Genomic DNA, 19,610 nt, shown 5'->3' on the forward strand with positions numbered 1-19,610 from the left:
TCTGAGGGAAGTGGCCTGTAGAATTTGGTATTGGAGAGTTGTCTGGCGGCCTCCTTTTGGTAGTCAGACCTGTTCATGATGACAACAGCACCTCCTTTATCAGCCTCTTTGATGATAATGTCAGGGTGGTTTCTGAGGCTGTGTTGTATTTCTCCAACAAAGCTGCAAGACTGTTCTGTGCAAGAAAGGTCTGGTGGAAAGTCCATGGAATTCAACAGAAGTCTTTGGATCAGGACCAAGATAACTTTATATGTTTTGTGCACTTCCAGTCTTGTTCCTATATTCATTGTATGTTTTCTCCTCTTTAGATCTGTGTTTTAGTACTGGTTTACAAATGTTCACCTCCTTGATCAGCACATCTTTGTGACATGATCATGCTCCAATAATGGATTTTTAAAAAAAAATGTAGGTTTTTTTTTTTTTTGGTAAGAGCTGCAGGGAGCTCAGCTATAACCTAAAAAATATTTAGTGGTGAAATACATTTTTTAAAAATGTCAGCAGAGAATAGAGGCACTTGCAAAAGCTCTGTGGAGACAAGATAGGGTTTCAGTTGGTTTCTCAACATACTTGCAGTTCCTATTTTAAGGAATGCAAAACAATATTAAATATAGAGCAAAAAAAGTTCATTTGTATTCACAGAATTTTTAAATACAATTTTTAAAAATATTGCTGTAGACACTTCCTTTTGTAATCCCTTATTGTACACCTGTAACTGAATACTTTGCCAATAGAATCATGTGGAAGCTGACACAATGCAATTTCAAGTCTATAGAAGATTACTTGTTAGCTTAATTGTAAATATAAAACAATGCTTGAAAAAAACCACTTGCCTATGATGAGTGGGAAGCTTTCCCTGGCAAGTGTGGGGTATAAGCTATCAGCTTTTCAAGAATAAACATGAATTGACTTAAATGTTTCTGGCCCTTTTGATTATGGAGGATAACCTTCCGTATGTGAACTGAATATCAGCTAATGCAATGTTAACAACAAGGAGTCTGGTAGCACCGAAAAGACTAACAGTTTTATTTGGGCATAAGCTTTCGTGGGTAAAAAACCTCACTTCTTGCAACTGATACTGCCATTGACTTCAATGGAGTGGCTGTGGTGCAAGATTTTTATTTTTGGTGTCTTCCAGATAGCCTATGAAAAAGGAATAAGCTTTTCAGAAATATGTGTGTGTGGATTATCTGCTTTATTTATGTTGCTGTAGTTCTAAGCAATCTGCAGTGAAAATGAAAACAGGTGTAGTACATTGTCATATTTGCTACTCAATCACATTTTAAAGTAAAGCGTAACTGCCTAACACATACACTGAAGAAAAAGTGCCTTTTTTTTCTTTTTTCTTTGTTAGCCGCCATGTCAGTAAAGGAGATCCTGCAAAGTTTAGTTGATGATGGTATGGTGGACACTGATAGGATTGGAACTTCCAATTATTTTTGGGCTTTTCCAAGTAAAGCTCTTCATGCCAGGAAGCGTAAATTGGAAGCACTGGAGACTCAGGTATATTTGTGTTGAGAAAAGCACTTGTTTGTCTGAATGGTATTAACATTCTGTTTTCCTACAGCCCTTGCCATATCTATCTCAGTTTTGTTACAGGAAATGCTGCCAGCAGGTCCATTGGCACCCAGCTAATAAAGTTTTTTTTTTTCTGCTATTTTACTGTTTCATCAAAAGTCCTGTTTGTGAGCCATGGTCACACCACCAGAATCACAGATGCTTTAAAAAATAGTTGAGAAGATTTTTGTTTTGTTTTGTTTGTTCCATTGATGCGGGAAAAAATTGTGGCCCATTTGCTTTTGATTCAAAACATTTTTACCTGGGGAATTAACTTTAAATTATTGGGCAGTACGCATTTTCCTTTGTCTGCCACTGTTTGTTGTGGCTGGGTGATGTTCTAAAGTGTCTGCCTGTTCTGAGGACTAAAATGGGCATCCCAGCAGAGTGCTGCCTTAACTTGGGCATCTGTTTCTGACTGGTAGCTTTAGTCCTCAGGTACACTGTCCAACCAACCCTGCACTCCTGTGTAGGGGAGTTGACCAAATTGGTCACAGTGTTTCAGATGAGAGCATGACTCTTTTGATCCAACATTGTTATTCTATATCTTCAGTATCAATTCTATTTGTTTTTTAAATAAACCAAATCATTCTGCTTGCTTGTTTGAATTGCTGTTCACTGTTCTCTTCTACTCATCAGTTTTGTTTATTCAGAATATAAAAATAACCAAAACTCAGAGGGCAACTTTTTATAAGCAAGTTCATGGTCTGATCACATGACATTTCTTTTCATCTGTTCTTTCCCTGCTTTGGCACAATTAATTGATTCTTCAGTGAATGTATTATGAATACAAAATTCTTATTCCTGACTTGTGGGAAATATTTACAGACTTATTTCTCAGTCATGGCTCTTGCACCATCAGTACAATTTGAAGTGTTGCCAATTTGTTATCTTTTTTGAGACCCAAATTAAGTTTAAAAATGTGCTTTACTTGTATGAAATGAAAAGCAATTTTCACATTTGTCTTTATAAACAGTCATAAAATCCGTACCAAATAAATGCAATTAGCTGTGCAGTAGATGACACATCTGTTGAGTAGTCCATATTGTAATTAGTTCCTCATAGAGTAGAACCTCAGAGTTATGACCCGACCAGTCAACCACACACCTCATTGTGAACTGGAAGTACACAATCAGGCAGCAGCAGAGAGGGGATAGAAAGAAGCACAGTACTGTGTTAAATGTAAACTACTAAAAAAATAAAGGGAAAGCAGCATTTTTCTTCTATGTAGTCAAGTTTCAAAGCTGTATTAAGTCAATGTTCAGTTGTAAACTTTTGAAAGAAGAACCATAACGTTTTGTTCAGAGTTATGAGGTGTTCATAACTCCAAGGTTCTACTGTAAATATTTCTTGTCAGTTCAGGGATTCTTTTTGCAACAGTATCTGAAGATAATGGAATTTTTCTAATTTCCTTTGCTGCAGAATATTCAAGTAAAATCTTGATTGTCAGTTGCACAAGGCTTAATTAAATTTTGCTGCTCTTTTCTGAGACTTCCTTACTGTTGGTGTTCAGAGAAAACCACTTAAAAAGAAAAGGCTTGAATGGTTTTTATGAAACATTTCCAGTTCTTGTTACAGCGTTTTGGGGGTTTTCAATTTTTTTTAATTTTAAAGAATCCAAAGGCTTATTTTTGAAATATGACTGCTCACTATAAACTGGTGTTTCAGTTTCAAAGATCTCACATTCTTTTGGTACCATAATAACTAAGCACTAAAGGGTGTCTGTTTTGCCTGAGCAGTGCATGTTCAGTGTTAATCTGCAGATCTTTTTGTTTTATCTTCAATACTTAAATGGTATTTCCCCATCCCCCTATGTGTTCCTTTGCATTCCTCTTGGAAATCTTCATTTCACCCTGACTTTACATCACTAACTCCTGTTAGTCCCTTGTCATTTTTCTGTCCAGGAGGATTTATTTGCTTCAGAGCATGTTACTTATTTAACAAAAGGTGGGATGAGCCTTGTCTATGCGAGAGTTTTCTCAGTATAGTTCTGCATCCACATGGCTTTATGTAAACTGGTTTAAGCAGTTCCCTTGTGAATCACAGCATCCACACGCTACTGCTCTTTTTCTTTAAATAGGTCCACCACATTCTGGGCAGACGCCCCTGGGTCCAGTGTTTTACTGCCAGGCTCTATGTATTCTGGGATTTTTCTTTTGATGCATTGTAAGGTAGCTAATGGAACCTATTGATATTTTGGGTCAGATTCACAAGCTCCTATGATTCCTTTCCTGGTATCCCATAATTCCTCTGGTTTTCACAAGCCAGCACAATTTTCAAAGTGCTGTGAGGCAACATGGAGGAAGCACTGCAATCCTGACCATCAGTAATAGGAACAGGGTGTTCCAGTTGTATTTGCAGTCATGTAGGCAGGTGCTTTGGATGAGTTGGAAGAGATGTTAAAATGACAATGACACTGTATGGCTACAGAGTCAGAATTATTGCCCTCATCTCTGTTCCTGGTTCCACCACTGACTTGCAGGGCACGTCACTTACACTCTTTTTGCCTCAGATCACCAATTTTTATAGTAAGTTTAAACAACAGCTCCCTCATGGATATGTTGTGAGGCTTTACGAACACTAATGAGGCCGCACAACACCCTTGTGTGACATCTGAGACTGTCAAATGAAAGGCACTATATGAGTGCAAATTATAACATGAACTGCTTCATATGCTCAGCAGGATGATCTTACAGCATTTCCAGGCACAATGTCAGGTTGAGTGTCTTCGGGGGATGGAAATTAAATTCATTTTTGCCACATGGCAGTACCGCTGTGCTTGTTCCTGTTCGATGTTTTAACATGGTTTTTAATTCTTTGAAAGACTAGATCAGTCTAACTCTCCTCTACTGACCTATTTTGGAATTACTTTCCTAGCGAAAGTAGTAAAATTCATCATCTCATTAGAGTGTCCCGATAAGATTGAGACAAGGCAATTTGGGAGATCTGCAAAATGGCCAATTAAAAAACCTGCCACAATGTAAATAAGCAGCTGAGCAACCAAATCAGTGTGTGCCAAAACTCCAGCCTTGTTCACCCAAACACACCATTACAACTGCCTTGTTGAATGCAAATGACGTGTCCAAAAACAAATCATTACAAGTCTGACTGAGTGTAATTTATTTAAAAGAACACGTAGCCTGCTAGCTGGACAATGAAATTGATATGCTATAGTCGTTATTTTGCCCTCTAGCATATCTTATCATAAACCCTCTCTCATATTGATGAATATTTTCCTTGGACTATCCTGCAGTAGCTGCATTAAAATCGCACTTATTATTTAAGATCTTATCTACATATACTACTTATACTCTACTGGTATAGTTAAAGTGGTATTGCCACCTTAGTGTCTATGCAGTTATAGTAATACAAATATCAGAGGGGCAGCCGTGTTAGTCTGGATCTGTAAAAGCAGCGGAGAGTCCTGTGGCACCTTATAGACTAACAGACGTATTGGAGCGTGAGCTTTCGTGGGTGAATACCCTCTTTGTCGGATGCATGTCAATCCGACCTAGTAATACAAAGGTGCTTTAGATCAGTATGGCTAGTCTTGTATGGGAAGGGGAATAAACTACGCTGGTATGAGCCCCTTAATATCAGTATACCTGCATTCACAATAAGGGTTGTACTGGTGTAACTACTTCAGGAGAAAAATCACACCCCTAAATGATGCAATTATATTGGTCCAAAAACTGCATAGGTTGGGCCTAAGACATTCTTTGGGTTTCTTGGACCCATTATTCTGAATTATTGAAGGGGAAGGGCGTTGTATAGTACTTCAGTAAGAAAAGACAAGTGGACTTGCTTGTTTCCTATTGGATCCTCACTATTCTGTAAGTAAGCCTTTCTAAAGAAAATTTGGACAATTATTTTTACTAGATGATATGTTCTGTCTATGGTTACAGACTTAAAACAATTAGTTACATCTAAGTGTTTATATTCTTCCTTACATAAGCACTTGCATATGTTTTCTTAATGCTTTCCAAATCCAGTCAGCAAGTCTCTCATGTCATAACATGTAAAGCTGCAAATAATTTTGAGTTCTCATCCCACTTCTTTAGCACATCACACACTTTTGATTATAGTCCTACAGCCTACAATGTGCAGTGTGATATGTTTCCCATTTGTCTGTCTTGTCCAGGTCCATTTGTATGGTATATTTGTTGTCCCCTCCCTTCATCTGTTTCAGAATCTGCAAAATGTAGGTTTTCATTATGGAGAAAAAATATATTTAGTGGTTTGGTAGAGGGTGAACCTTTCTCATGTGTACTGAATTTAACTGACCCTATGCAGTCTGTGACTGTGTCAGTGCTATGAAAATTGTATTTAGGATTTGTATTTTTTGTTGGTAGTGACAAATCTGGCTGTAGTGGAGATAGGACTCTAAGAGCTTTGTATCCTAGTGTTCTTACTGTAGACAAGACCTTTGTTTGCAGAGAGCCTGAATAAATAGTTGTATGAGAGGGGTGAACTCTTTCACCCCCAGTTACTTCAGTGAAGTGTTAACTCTAAAGGCTTGCAGGATTTAACTACTTATTTTTCAAGTGGAGAGCTTAAGGGCTTTTCCTCACACAGCACCACAGCTGTAGTGCAGCCTATAGTGAAGACACTCGGACGGGAGAAGCTCTCCTGTTGGCATAGTTAATCAACCTCCCCAAGAGATGGTAGCTATGTTGGCGGGAGATGCTTTTCCGCCAACATGGCACTGTCTATGGGGGAGGAGGACATGAGGTGGAGGACAGGTGGGATAGGTTGGTACAACTGTTTAGCTCAGGTGTGTGGACTTTTCACACCTGTATAGGTCTGTACTGTAAATCTGGCCTAAACCTCTTTCTTCAGCTTTAGAATGTGTTAACTAGGATGATGTAACACACTTTTCTATTAGTCAAAACAAACACTGAGTTGTGACAGACATGTCTGTAAGTGTGAAACAGTGGGCTAAATTCCTCCCTAGTGTAAGTCCACAATTAAGCCTATGCTTCTGCCTGACCAACTAGCATATGTTAAAGTCTACCCTAGAGTTTTAGAATAGGTGTTTGCTAAAATGTTCTAACACACTTTGAAATCCTGGTGAAGACAAGCCTAGGGGCAGTCAGTTTAACAACTGCTTTTGCAATTTAACACTTGATTCAGTCTTTTAGGAATTACTAAACTGCACCCAAATTATTCAGCTGCTCACTAGCAATGAAGTGTGACTCATCCATTCAGAACCAAGAAAATACGAAACTTTATTCTTGGATATTTCAGTGTTGTGGTTCAGCTTTCATTACAGCTATGTACACTCTTGTTTTTTCAGGAAAACTCCTTTGCATTATCAAACGTGATGCATTTGGTCACTTAGTAGATGCTTTCCCATCCTTTTTTCTCAGTTCTTAGTGAACAGTTTGAATACATTCTAGGCAGTGATCCTGTTGTGCAATCAGCGACATGGCAGTTAACCTTGGTTTTAATTCCCTTTTCATTGTGGATGTCACTGTTGTTTGTGTGCTTTTGTTTTTAGTTTCCCATCTTGCTCTTGGTTTTCTGGTAAACACCCAGGGTAGAATCCTGGCCCCATTAAAGTCCATGCCAAAACTCCCACTGACTTAAGCAAGGTCAGGATTTTACCACTGCTTTCTGACCCAGCTTCCCTCTTGAGAACCACAAGAAGAAGTGTGAATAGTAAAGTTGGCAAACATCTTCAATCACATGATTTCTGCAACAAATCTTGTTTCCAATAGCATATAGAATAAGAAGTACCAAATGAAGTACTTCTCTCTCTCTTTTTCTCTCTCTCTGCCAAGAGAAGCATTACTGACAGAGCTGAACTGGTTTTTCTAAACAATTTCTTTTTGATGGGAATAGACAAAGTTTTTTATTCTCTTCCAAACTTTTCCCAGCAGCAGGTCCAAATAAGTTGCATGCAAGAGTTTTAAAAAAGTTGACTAAGGAGTTCTCTGGATCATTGCTGGCTTTCAATAAGTCTTGGAACACTGGGGAAGTGCAGGGAATTGGAAAAACGCTAATATGTCAATATTTAAAAAGAATAAATGGAACAACCTGAATAAATGTAGATCTGTCAACTTGATATTGATCCAAAGCAAAATAGTGGAATAGCTGATATGGGACTTAGTTGATAAAGACTTAAAAGGATACTAATATAATTAATGCCAATCAGCAAGGGTTTATGGAAAATAGATCTTGTCAAACTAATTTGGTATTTTTGTATGCGATTATAAGTTTGGCTGATAAAGGTAATAATGTTGAAGTAATATATTTAGACTTTTGTAAGGTGTTTAAGTTGGTACCACATGACTAGAATGATACAAAATTAACATTGGACATATTAAATGTATTAAAACTTTTGCCTCAACTTCAGTGTGAGCAGCTTAGGCACATGTTTGGACCAGTAATGGAATTACGTGTACTGTAACTATTGGCTGTCCTATGGTGATACTAGGGCTATGAGTATACTTGATGGTATCTTTCTTATGTTGGCATTAGTGTGGTTTATAAAGTTCTGTATAATTCACTCCTCTGGAATTGTTTCCTACAAGATGCTAAGACTGCTTTTGTTTAAAATTAAACTATTGTCTTCCAATTTTTTGTTACCTTTTTGCATCTTAGATTTTAAAATACACGTGCTTAAAATGACTCTGAATTTAGTAAGTCTCAGAATGACTAGTAGGGACCCTCCTTTAATAATATAATTTATCACTGCAGATTTCTGTAATGATAGCTAATGACATGCTTTGACACTTTGGATAGAACACTTCATAATGGCCTTCACGGGCAGATCTTCTGAAAATGTGATACTCTGGAGATTTTTTTTTTTAATTAGAATTAAGCAAACTACTAATTCCGTTTAATTAATGGAATTTCATGCTTTCACTTTTAGTAGCTGTTAATGTGTAACCAGAATTGATGGTGTGTCTGAAGTATGGATTCCCACACCATCAGTTGATGTAAAATAGAATTGCAGTGATTTCATAGTAACTTTTTTTTTTTTTTTTAAAAGCTGGTTTTATGTAGATTATAGAGGGACTACAGGCAAGATATTTTTTTAAGTTAAAGAGGTGTGTTACCTTATTTTTGCATTGAAAAATATTAGCCTTTTAGAGAGACTCTGAAACTGAATTCAGAGTTTTTAACATAATGACACCTCTCTTTTTTACCTCTTTCGAAGAATTACTGGCCCAAACATGTGCCTCATCGGCTAATGCTGAAGTTGAAGCAAAAGTCCCCCTGACTTCAATGTGAACTGATAGTGGGAAAACTTATTTAGGGTCAGATTCTGCAACTTGCATTAAATAGTACTTTACTTCATGAGTGAAGTCCCACTGACCGCTGAATAAGCAGATTTTAATAATCAGTGGAGTAAGGTGATGCGACTAAGGATGGTAAAATCTGGTCCTGAGTGAGGAACTCCTAGTATTCTAACAAATGTAATGGTACTTTAGGCCTTCGAGGTGACGTGCAAGTGGGATGCCAGCAACCACTTCCTCCCCAAGAGCAGCTTCACCCGATTTGCCAACTGGAGGTTCATCCACAGGGCCCAGCTCAACTGCGTTCCGCTGAACGGGGCCATCCAGCATGGGAATCAAGAAGTGCGGCTATGACAGTGAGACAGTACCCCACATCCTATGTAGCTGCAAGCCCCATTCCAGAGCCTGGAAGCTGCAACATAATGCCATCCAAGATTGCCTAGTCAAAGCCGTCCTGCCACCCATAGGGAAGGTGGCTGTGCACTCTGCCATCCCCGGAACCGACAGCCAACTGCGACCAGACATCATCACCACCAACGGGGACCAGAAGAAGATCGTGATGGTGGACATCACAGTGCCTTTTGAGAACAGAACCCTGGCTTTCCATGATGCCTGTGTTCGAAAGGTGGAAAAATACACCCCTCTGGCCGAAACCTTGAGAGCTAAGGGTTACCAGGTTCAGACGCACATGCTGATTGTCAGAGCCCTGGGCACATGGGACCCCAGTAATGAGCGAGTGTTGAGAGAATGTGGAATCGGTCAATGCTATGTTCGGCTGATGCAGCAACTTATGGTGTCAGACGCCATCAGGTGGTTGAGGGACATCTACATCGAACACATCACCGGACATTGGCAATACCAGGAGGGATGAGCTGGAGTGCCGATGAGGAGCGCAGTCGGGAAAATAACTGAAATACTTTCCTCATGGATTGTACTTTCTAAATGAACAACCTATCCTAAATTCTTAATTACTAAGGGACAGTCTTCACTCATTGCTATATTTGCTTTCCACAACCAACTTTCTGTATAACTTTTCATGAGTGATGTACCTGAATACTTGGATGCTAATATCTAAACTGTAGTCTTAAATTTATTCACCTAAATTTGGGTTATTGCTGATTATGCACTATATGTATCTTATGACTTTAAAAACAAACTTTATATTGTGTGGATAATCTAAGCACTGTACCCAGATGTACAGACACTCTTTTCTTAACCTGTGTATGATATAATTTTTTAACATTAGCTTTAATAAAATTTTTAAATCTGTTTTTATTTGGAAGCTCACAGGATAGAGGTCCCCTCTTTGGAGTGAGTGGAACATGAAAAGTTCACACAGGAGAATTTAGGGACATTCACTTCTCTGATCTGTGAATAAAGCATCCTCCAACTTGAGTAAAGTTAAATTTCAAAAACTTGGTTTGAAGCAGAGATGCTTATTTTAAGAAAAAGTCTCCTGCATGCTGCATACATTCATAATAGGACAGCTAATTGTTACAGTACATGTAGTTCCTTTACAGTTTGTACCTTGTACTTCGAATTAGAGGTGACTGTAGAAGTGACTTGATTGACTGAACATTATGAAATCAACATAAAATAGAGTAACAAATGCAGATGTGAAAGGCTGCTGTCAAATTGCCAGATTTAGTCTAAACAACGAGGAGTCCTTGTGGCACCTTAGAGACTAACAAATTTATTTGTGGATAAGCTTTCGTGGGCTAAAACCCACTTCATCAGATGCATGGAGTGGAAAATACAGTAGATAGAGGGGTGTGTGTGTGTGTGTGTGTGTGTATATATATATATATATACACACACAGTACATGAAAAGATGGGAGTTGCCTTACCAAGTGGGGGGGGGTCAGTGCTAATGATACAGTTCAATTAATAGAAGAATACTGAAGGAGGAAAAATCACTTTTGTAGTGGTAATGAGGGTGGCCCATTTCAAACAGTTGACAAGAAGGTGTGAGTAACAGTAGCAGGAAAAATTAGTATGGGGAAATTAGTTTTTGTAATGACCCATCCACTCCCAGTCTTTATTCAGCCCTCATTTGATGGTGTCCAGTTTGCAAATTAATTCCAGTTCTGCAGTTTCTCGTTGGAGTCTCTTTTTGAAGTTGTTGAAGAATTGCTGCTTTTAAGTCTGTTATTGAGTGATCAGGGAGATTGAAGTGTTCACCTACTGGTTTTTGAATGTTATAATTCCTGATGTCAGATTTGTGTCCATTTATTCTTTTACATAGAGACTGTCCAGTTTGGCCAATGTACATGCCAGACGGGCATTGCTGGTAGATGTGCAGGTGAATGAGCCCCTGATGGTGTGGCTGATGTGGTTAGGTCCTCTGATGTGTCCCTTGAGTAGATATGCAGACAGAATTGGCACCAGGGTTTGTTGCAGGGTTTGGTTCCTGGGTTAGTGTTTTTTGTTGTGTGGTGTGTAGTTGCTGGTGAGTATTTGCTTCAGGTTGAGATTTAGTCTCTGTGTGAGTTCCACTCTGAGATTTCTAATACACTTATAATATGTAAATGTATACCTTGGACTTATTATGCATTCAGCTTCCAGAATAATGACCTGAATTATTTATGTGCTCTCTTTAGAGAGTAATTGGATATAAAGTATAATTATATCAGATAGTCCCTTTTGGGTAACACATACGGTGTCTGGGGTTGTGCGTGTTTTGTCCCTGAAACTTTCTGGCAGTATGTGTCCTAGCTGGTTAGAAACAGCAATCATTGAAAAGCCTTTTAGGTGGAAGTTGTCAAAAGAAGACTTTAATTTTTTTTAATGGTAATGTTCCTCAGCTTTCTTTCTGCTGTCCACTGACCTGGTAACTATTAATCCCCACTTGTTCTCTTATTTCCCAGTTCAGCAAATTCTAAGTTGTGCACTAAGAAAAACAGTGACAAAAGTTTCTGGGATATTGCACATGTTAAAAATTTCCACTGTTTTGTCAGATGTTTCTGGTGGCTTTTTGATTGCAGTTTCAGCTCTTACTGTAAGATTGCTTGCAGTTGTGAAGCGAGGATGAGGAATGAGGCATTTCTGCTTGTTCTCATTTTTGTTCAAGTTGATTTGGCATACTTGATATCTGAGTAGACAGCCATCTGTCCTTCAGGTCTTGCCAATTACGCCAACTCTGAAAACAGTCCGAGAAACGTAATTCTTCCACTTAAATCATGTGCAAATCCACGGTCTCTATCTTTTGTCAAATTAAAAAAACCTTGGTCTGGATTTATTATTTTCTGTTTCTAAACTGTAGAGTTTACAGCTAGCATTACAGATAGATAACAAAATAAATAATATAAAATATTTTCTCTGAAGAAACATTAGTGATTAAGTGTTAGAAGAATTAATCCCAGATTAAAATGACAGTATTAAAAACTGCTTCCTTTCAAGTACTGGAATTCAGTTAATAGTGTGAGGGTTGTTGTATCTATGGCAAGGAGAGAGAGAGGTCAAAAATTTCAAAAACGGATACTTAATATTAGAGTCCTAAGTCATCATTAGATGGCTAAATAAGGGGCCTGATTTTCAGTAGTACTAATTATATTGACTTCAATAAGAGTTCATGGCTGCTCAATGCTATTGAAATTCAGGCCACTTACAGTTTTAGGAGCCTAACTTTTAGGCACCCAGTTTTATGGTCTTGACAACTCTCCATCATATATTTGTAAAAGGAGTCAATGTATTTTTCCAATCATGATTCCCTGCAAAAATATCTTCCTTTATTCAGGAATTCCTGCTAGCATGAATATTTCTTCATTCATTATTTTCCAAGTCATTAATTCCAGTTCTGCTAAGTAGTGCTATTAATTACTTTGTTTTTTAATTTTTTTAACCTGTGCTGTTTAAGTCAAAGCCTCTTCAAACTTGTTACCTGCTATTTCACTATTTACTAATGACAGCTAAATTCTTATTGAATTTGGCATTGCAGTATTTAACTCAAGGATTGCTGCTGATGAAAAAGTGCACACTTCCAATTCATAATCAATGTATGAGGAAAGTAATAGGTGTTCAGATATAAAATACAGCTCTTTAGTCAATTGTCATATATTTTTCAAAGAGTATGATATTTGCTTTTCTAGGAACTAGTGTTAAGAACAGAGACAAAATGAAACTGACTAAAAGCATCATTGCAACAATATTTAATGGAGAACTACTGAAAACAACAAATATTACTTTCCAACTTGACCCATTCCCCTTATCCCCTGCTGGCTTTATTTGAAATGCCTAAGGTAAAACATCACAGAACAAAATAGGTGTTTTAAATATGATTAATTATCCTTAAATTGTCCAAAGCATTCACTTTTTGTCATTGAGAAATTTATAAAAATCCTTTGCAGTTCAATAGTAACAAATCTTACTGGTGTTGGGAAAGAAATACATTGTGTTCAGTTTTAAAAATAATGTTCAGGAGAAATTGTTTTGTGTACCACTATGAGCAGTGTAAGAAAACTTTAGTATGAAATTTTTGCTACAGTTGCATTGATTATTTTTCTCCAGATTTTTAAATTAATTCTTTCAAAGATTACATTCAACTGAGCTAATCTGTCTTTTTATGGTGCAGTTAGACACATGCAAAAAGAAAAGAGCTTTTGTACTAAATGTTCTCTCTTTCCCATCCCCCAAAAGAAGAGGCTTCCCTCAGGAGTCTAGAAATGTAGTGGGACTGGTTTCTTTTTTCTTACTCTTGCTGTTCTCCATTCTTCCATTCTACTCGTCATCCCTCTAATGATTTTTTCCCCTTCTATGGAAGCCTATTATGTATACTCCATTGTCTGGAGTCAAGGATTCTTCTTATAGCTCTGCCTTCATCTTATCTTATACTTCCTGTGCTTCACTATTTTGCTTGCTTTCTTTGACTCCTTCACCAGGTCCAGATTCCATCCGTTCTTTCATGCTGCTCAGCAGGCTTGGAACAACTGCCCAATTAATGTATTTCAAGTTTCTCCTTTTCCTTTCCATTTCAGAAATTTCTTTAAAAGCTTATTTTTTGACATTATGTGGTATATAATAAACATGTCCCATTCTTTGTCTGTCCTTCCCAGAAACTGTTTTTTCTGTATCCAATGTGTCATTTGTGGGACCTATTCCTACTTGGGTTCAGTTTAGTTATTGTGCATGTTATGTACCGCAGTGGCACTTTGTGAATGATGATAATGCCTTTGGTATCAGCGATCTCTGGAGAGCAGAGCAAAACTGCTGTCTGGTACATTTTCTATCACAGATACACACTGCTTCTGTTGTGAGTTTCCTGGCAGTGAAATTAGCAAGCAAACTTATATCTTAAGTATCTGTACCCTGCTGTAATCAGCAAGTGTGTGACTGGAACTATATGTGGCTAAGAGAAATAATTGTATCAACATGCCTTCGAGTCTGCAGCTCAGTGTAACTCTGAGTAGTACAGCAGAAACCAATTCAGTATAGTGACTTGGCTTACAGACTTTTATCTACTTTATAAATAGGCTTATTGCTTTAGTTAATAATACATCTCTACCCCGATATAACTTGACCCGATATAACATGAATTTGGATATAATGCGGTAAAGCAGTGCTCCAGGGGAGCTGGGGGGGGCAGATCAAGGCAAGTTCAATATAACGTGGTTTCACCTATAACGCGGTAAGATTTTTTGGCTCCCGAAGACAGTGTTCTATCGGGGTAGAGGTGTAGTCGGAGAGTGCTGTTCTTGTAGTGTTGTATGTACTTTGTTTTAGTGCAAGGATTATGATTTTTAACTTAATGGGTTTATTTTTAATGTTTTATTAGATGAATTTCACTAGATTCTACTCTGTTCTGTATATCTATATTTTGTTAGCTTTCTAGCTTCAGCCGATGAGTCACTCTGGCATATAATTGCTGATCAGAAAAAATATAGTGTAATAAATGCTGTAAAATTACCCTCTTCTCCATTCCTTCTGAGATCCAGGTTATCTAATCTCTTCAGTGATGAGCAAGGTTTCTGTAATATAGAAAGGAGAGTATGTTTTGTATAAAAAACTGCATGTATAAAAAAAATTAGTCTGCTTTTTGTTCAAACTAAAAAGCATACCAGTGCTAACCTCTGGTTTGAGACAAAGCATGAAGAATTTAAACCCAGAAGGAATTAATTTGACTCAATTATGAACATCTGAAAAAGGGATGTTGGAATGGTTGTTGGAACTCAGTGCACATGATAGTTACTATCTCCACCTGCTATGGTAGTTATGTTGTGTTACCATCTTTGTTTAGGTTTCTTGACTAAAAGAAAACCAACTATGATAATATTTCTTTTAAAGACCAAAATGATACTAGTGTAACAGCTGAAAAATACTCTTGGTGGTTGGCATATGGGACCTTTGGTTTGATTCCCGTCCAGTATACATACTGGGATCTATGTTTGTAGGACTTATGGCAGATTTATAGCTGTTTTAATGTGATAGGCAGGTTACATGGTTGGAGGGATATTAGTGGTTAGCGGGGTTGAGAATTTGGGCTCTAGAAGGAAGATATCCAAGAAAAAAATTCACTGTTGCTCTGAAAAATAAGAGATCAGCACTTTAAGATAATGCATATATTGTTCAAACTAAACTGGATTTCAGGAAGGTTTCGGTCTTTGGCTGCAGGATAAGGAAGAGCAAGGGGTGTGAAACTGTGGAAACTCCTGTTCTTGTGCAGGGGTGATGTATAACTGAACTGGAAGTGCTGAACAAACATGATATAATTGGTCACCCCAACACTCCCTGCAAGGCAGGAATTAACGTTGCTTTATCAAACTTTTAATTGAATTATTGAGATGCTTAAGGCATTAGCCCAGTGGCGAGCCACAGTAATGAGGATATTTCTGTGGTTCCTTCCCCCCCCGCCCGCCCCCCCCCAAAAGTGTGTACTAAACTCAGGTTAGCTAATTTGAGTTAAAATAGCAGTGAAGACATGATAACTCATGTCATCAGTTCGAGTTCAACCCTAGGCTTTCCTTTAGGCCAGTGTTTCTCAAACTTTAACAACCTGTGAACCCCTTTCACTAAAAAGTCAAATCTCACAAACCGCCTCCTAAAAAGGAATTTTCCAGGGATTTTCTGCTTTACCTGAATATAAATTATAAAAGCAGTGATTTTGGAAATATAAAATTTGTTTTTATGACAATCTTATTGCACACTATTATTAATTATTATTTATCATTACAATATTTTATTACATTATGAAAACGGCAACACTCTTCCAAGATCTCACTTTCGTAGCTTTTATCACTTTGAATAAGCCTGTTATAAGACAAATCTCCTATGTTTCATCAAGGAATATCAGATGTGAAACAGCATGAAGGTATTTAAGAAGCCAACTCAAAGAGTTCCTCGTACACAAGCATTCAGGTCTTGAGCTGTCCAGGCAAACAATGCACGTTACAACAAAGCTTAAACTTGTTCTTCATAATAATTTTAAAAACAAGACTAGCTGCCTGTTTAATTTAAAAAATATATAAAAAAAATCCACCTCCCTTTCCATTTCTTATAAGGAGTCTTGAAGTTTAAATCTCCTCAGTGTGAGAGAGATGCTTGCTTTGATCTGCTTAGCTCTTGGAAGTCCAGGTGCTCTGTGCTGCTGGTCCTGTGCTGCCTGTGGGGTCTCTAGGAACAGCTCTGTCCGCCATTAGAAATTTTTTTCTAGAGAACCCCCCGTAACATTTCACGAACCCCAGTTTGGGAACCACTGCTTTAGGCTTTACCTCAAACTGCCAGTGTGAGTTAAAGACTGAGTTGCTGTACCGTTGCTGCTATTTTTAATCCAAGTTACCTAACCTCTAGTTAAGAATACGTCTTTTTTTGCAGGGTAGATATACCCTGAGTGTGCTGACAGTACATGTTCATAGATTCTAAGGCCGGTGGTCTGAACAACTGTATAACTCAGGCTATAGAACTTCCTCAAAATAATTTGAACTAGAGCATATTTTTTTGAATATTGGTTTAAAAATGGCCAGTGAGGGGGAATCACTTGGCAGTCCTTAGTAAATTGTTCCAGTTGTTCATTACCCTTACTGATAAAAATGTTACATCTTTTTTTCATCTGAATTTGTTTATCTTCCATTTCTAGCCATTGGGTCTTGTTATATCTTTGTCTGCTAGACTGAAGAGCACATTATTAAATGTTTGTTACCCTTTAGATACTTATAGACTCTGTTCAAGTCACCCCATAACCGTCTTTGGGTTAAACTAAACATATTAAGCTCCTTGAAGATTGTTCTTATGGCTATTTTCTGAACCCTCTTCAGTTTATCAACATCTTTCTTGAATTGTGGACATCAGAACCAGACCCAGTATTCCACCAGCAATTGCACCAGTGCCAAATACAGAGGTAAAATAACCTCCCGGCTCCTATTTACTACTCCCCTGTTTATGTATCCACGGATCACAGTAGCCCTTTTGGCCCCAGTGGTTGCACTGGGACAACTTATTCAGCTGATTACCACCCTGACCCCCCAAGTCCTTTTCAGAATCCCTACTTCCCAAGATAGAGTCCCTTATTCTGTAAGTAAGGCCTACATTCTTTGTTCCTAGATGTATGACTTTTTATATTTGGCTTTACTGAAATATAAAGTATTTGCTTGCACCAAATTTACCAGGCAATCCAGATTGCTCTGTGTCAGTGACCTGTCCTTTTAATTATTTGCAACTCCTCCAACTTTTTGTCATCTGCAAATATTATCAATTGATTTAATTTTTTCCCCAGATTATTGATAAAAATATTAAGTAGCAAAGGGCTAAGAATTGATTCCTGTGGGAACCCACTAGAAACATATTATCTGATGATGATTCCTCCCTGTCAAAAAGCCAAATTTTAATTAAAAAACCTCCTCTTTATTGTCTTTACTGCCGGTGCCCATAGATTTCTCCCTGTATCCTTTTGTTTATCTTACCCATTTCTTACAATTCCTAGCTTCTTATAGTTATATCATTGTTTTTATTGTTGCTTTCACTGCTCCTCTAAGACAGCTGTTTTTTTTTTTAACCAGTGTGGCCTCCTTTCTCAGTTGTGGCTTTTTGGACACTTAGTAAAATGTTCTTAAACAATTCCCAATTATAATTCATATTTTTCTGTTTAAATTTTTCCACCTGATTTTGTCTCATAATTGTTTTCAGCTTTGAGAAACTGGCAGTTTTATAGCTGTGTGTGTTTGGGGGAGGAGGGAGTGCGAGCGCACTGTGTAGTTGTAGCTGTGTTTGTCCCAGGATACCAGAGAGATGAGATGGGTGAGGTAATATCTTTTATTGGACCAACTTCTGTTGGTAAGAGAGACAAGCTTTCAAGCCACACAGAGCTCTTCTTCAGAGTGTGTGTGCATCTGTTAGTACTTATTTGGACTTCATACTGTTCGCACATAACAAATTTGATCAAGTCATGATCACTTCTACCTAAGCTAGCACCAAATTTTAGTTTGAGGTCTTCTATAGAATTCTTCCATGTTGTATTCAACACTTCTTAAATTAGCAAATTGTCATCTGTAATTTCTAGAAATTCTGAGGACATTTTAGTACTGGCAGCCTGAGCCCTCCAGCATATGTGACTCAGACTGAAGTCCCCACGTGATCATGCAGCCTTTTTTCATGAACAGTATAGATAAGTGCTTAAGGGGCTGGTCATCCTGTTCCCCAGTGTGATTTGGTGGACTGTAGCAGACACCAACAAGTACCCCATTATGTGCTTTTGCTATTAGGACATTGATCCATAAGCACTGAAAATAATTTTCTTCCAAGTCTTCACTGAGCTTGTGGTTATTTTCACTGACATCAGTGAGGGAGTAGTTGGACTTAATTAACCCACAATTTATGTGCCTTACTTGTTAGTGTAACTTCTATATAAATTGATCCCTGTTAATGGGGGTGGGGGAATCTTCCATTCTTTCAGAGCGTGATTACAGTTGCTCAGTATATTGGTAAATCTTGTACAGAATAGAAAGTAATATTTGAAAGTGAATGCTATATAATAAGTGAGTAGTTGTGCAGCTTCCCACATACATATAGGCAGATAGCTCCAGCTGTAGCATCATCAATGCAGTTTAGCAGAACTGGGGAGCAGGATTGTGGGGATCACAGCTTTGCATTCTGTGGGCTTACTACAAACCAGGTGGTTGGGGCAGTGCTCAGGACTTACCAGACTTTGGGAAAGTTCATAGACACCAGGTGGATCTGTCAAAATATGCACACATTAGTCATTGCTTGCATGGAGTAGGAATGCAGAGCGGGAAGAGGTAACAGCAGCATTATGTTTCTGTATCACAAAGCCTCTTATACCAAGTTTGGCTTCTTGGTTTTTATATGAAACAGGGCTGTTATTGGTGATGGATTGAGGTAGCAAAATGATGTGCCATGAAGGGGAAAACTCAATATATGACACCTGGTCTATGAAGACGTTTATAAAATCCAACCTTTAAATACCTAATAAAATATGTTGATTGGATTCTGTTTTTCCTTCCTCAGTTGGCTGAAAGTAGTCAGAAGAAAGAGAGGTTACAGCAAAGCATTGAGAAATCAAAAATCGGACGCCAAGAGACTGTAAGTTTTTGTTCATTTTTTCATTAAAGAATCTATCTGTGAGGATGTACAATCTGTAGATGTTAACATGTTACAGTTCTTCTTCGAGTGATTGCTCATATCCATTCCAGTTAGGTGTGCGCGCGTCGCGTGCACGTTCGTCGGAAGATTTTTACCCTAGCAACACTCGGTGGATCGGCAGGGCGCCGCCCCCTGGAGTGGCGCCGCTATGGTGCCGGATATATACCCCTGCCGACCCAGCCGCCCTTCAGTTCCTTCTTACCGCCCGTGTCGGTCGTTGGAACA

At 38.1% G+C, this 19,610-nt stretch overlaps 1 protein-coding gene across 5 annotated transcripts in view; it reads left to right on the top strand.

The window, feature by feature from the left end:
• MND1 (meiotic nuclear divisions 1) overlaps positions 1–19,610 on the top strand; it is a 78,618-nt gene that overhangs the window by 10,299 nt on the left and 48,709 nt on the right. For all 5 annotated transcript variants that reach the window (XM_075066339.1, XM_075066337.1, XM_032774669.2 and 2 more), the window contains 2 exons: positions 1,352–1,500; positions 19,251–19,325. In XM_075066339.1, coding sequence (XP_074922440.1) covers positions 1,352–1,500; positions 19,251–19,325 — 224 coding nt within the window. The remainder of the gene's footprint in view (positions 1–1,351; positions 1,501–19,250; positions 19,326–19,610) is intronic.

Source organism: Chelonoidis abingdonii, chromosome 5 (genome assembly GCF_003597395.2).
Source record: "Chelonoidis abingdonii isolate Lonesome George chromosome 5, CheloAbing_2.0, whole genome shotgun sequence".
In the NCBI taxonomy this organism is placed as follows: Eukaryota; Metazoa; Chordata; order Testudines; family Testudinidae; genus Chelonoidis; species Chelonoidis abingdonii.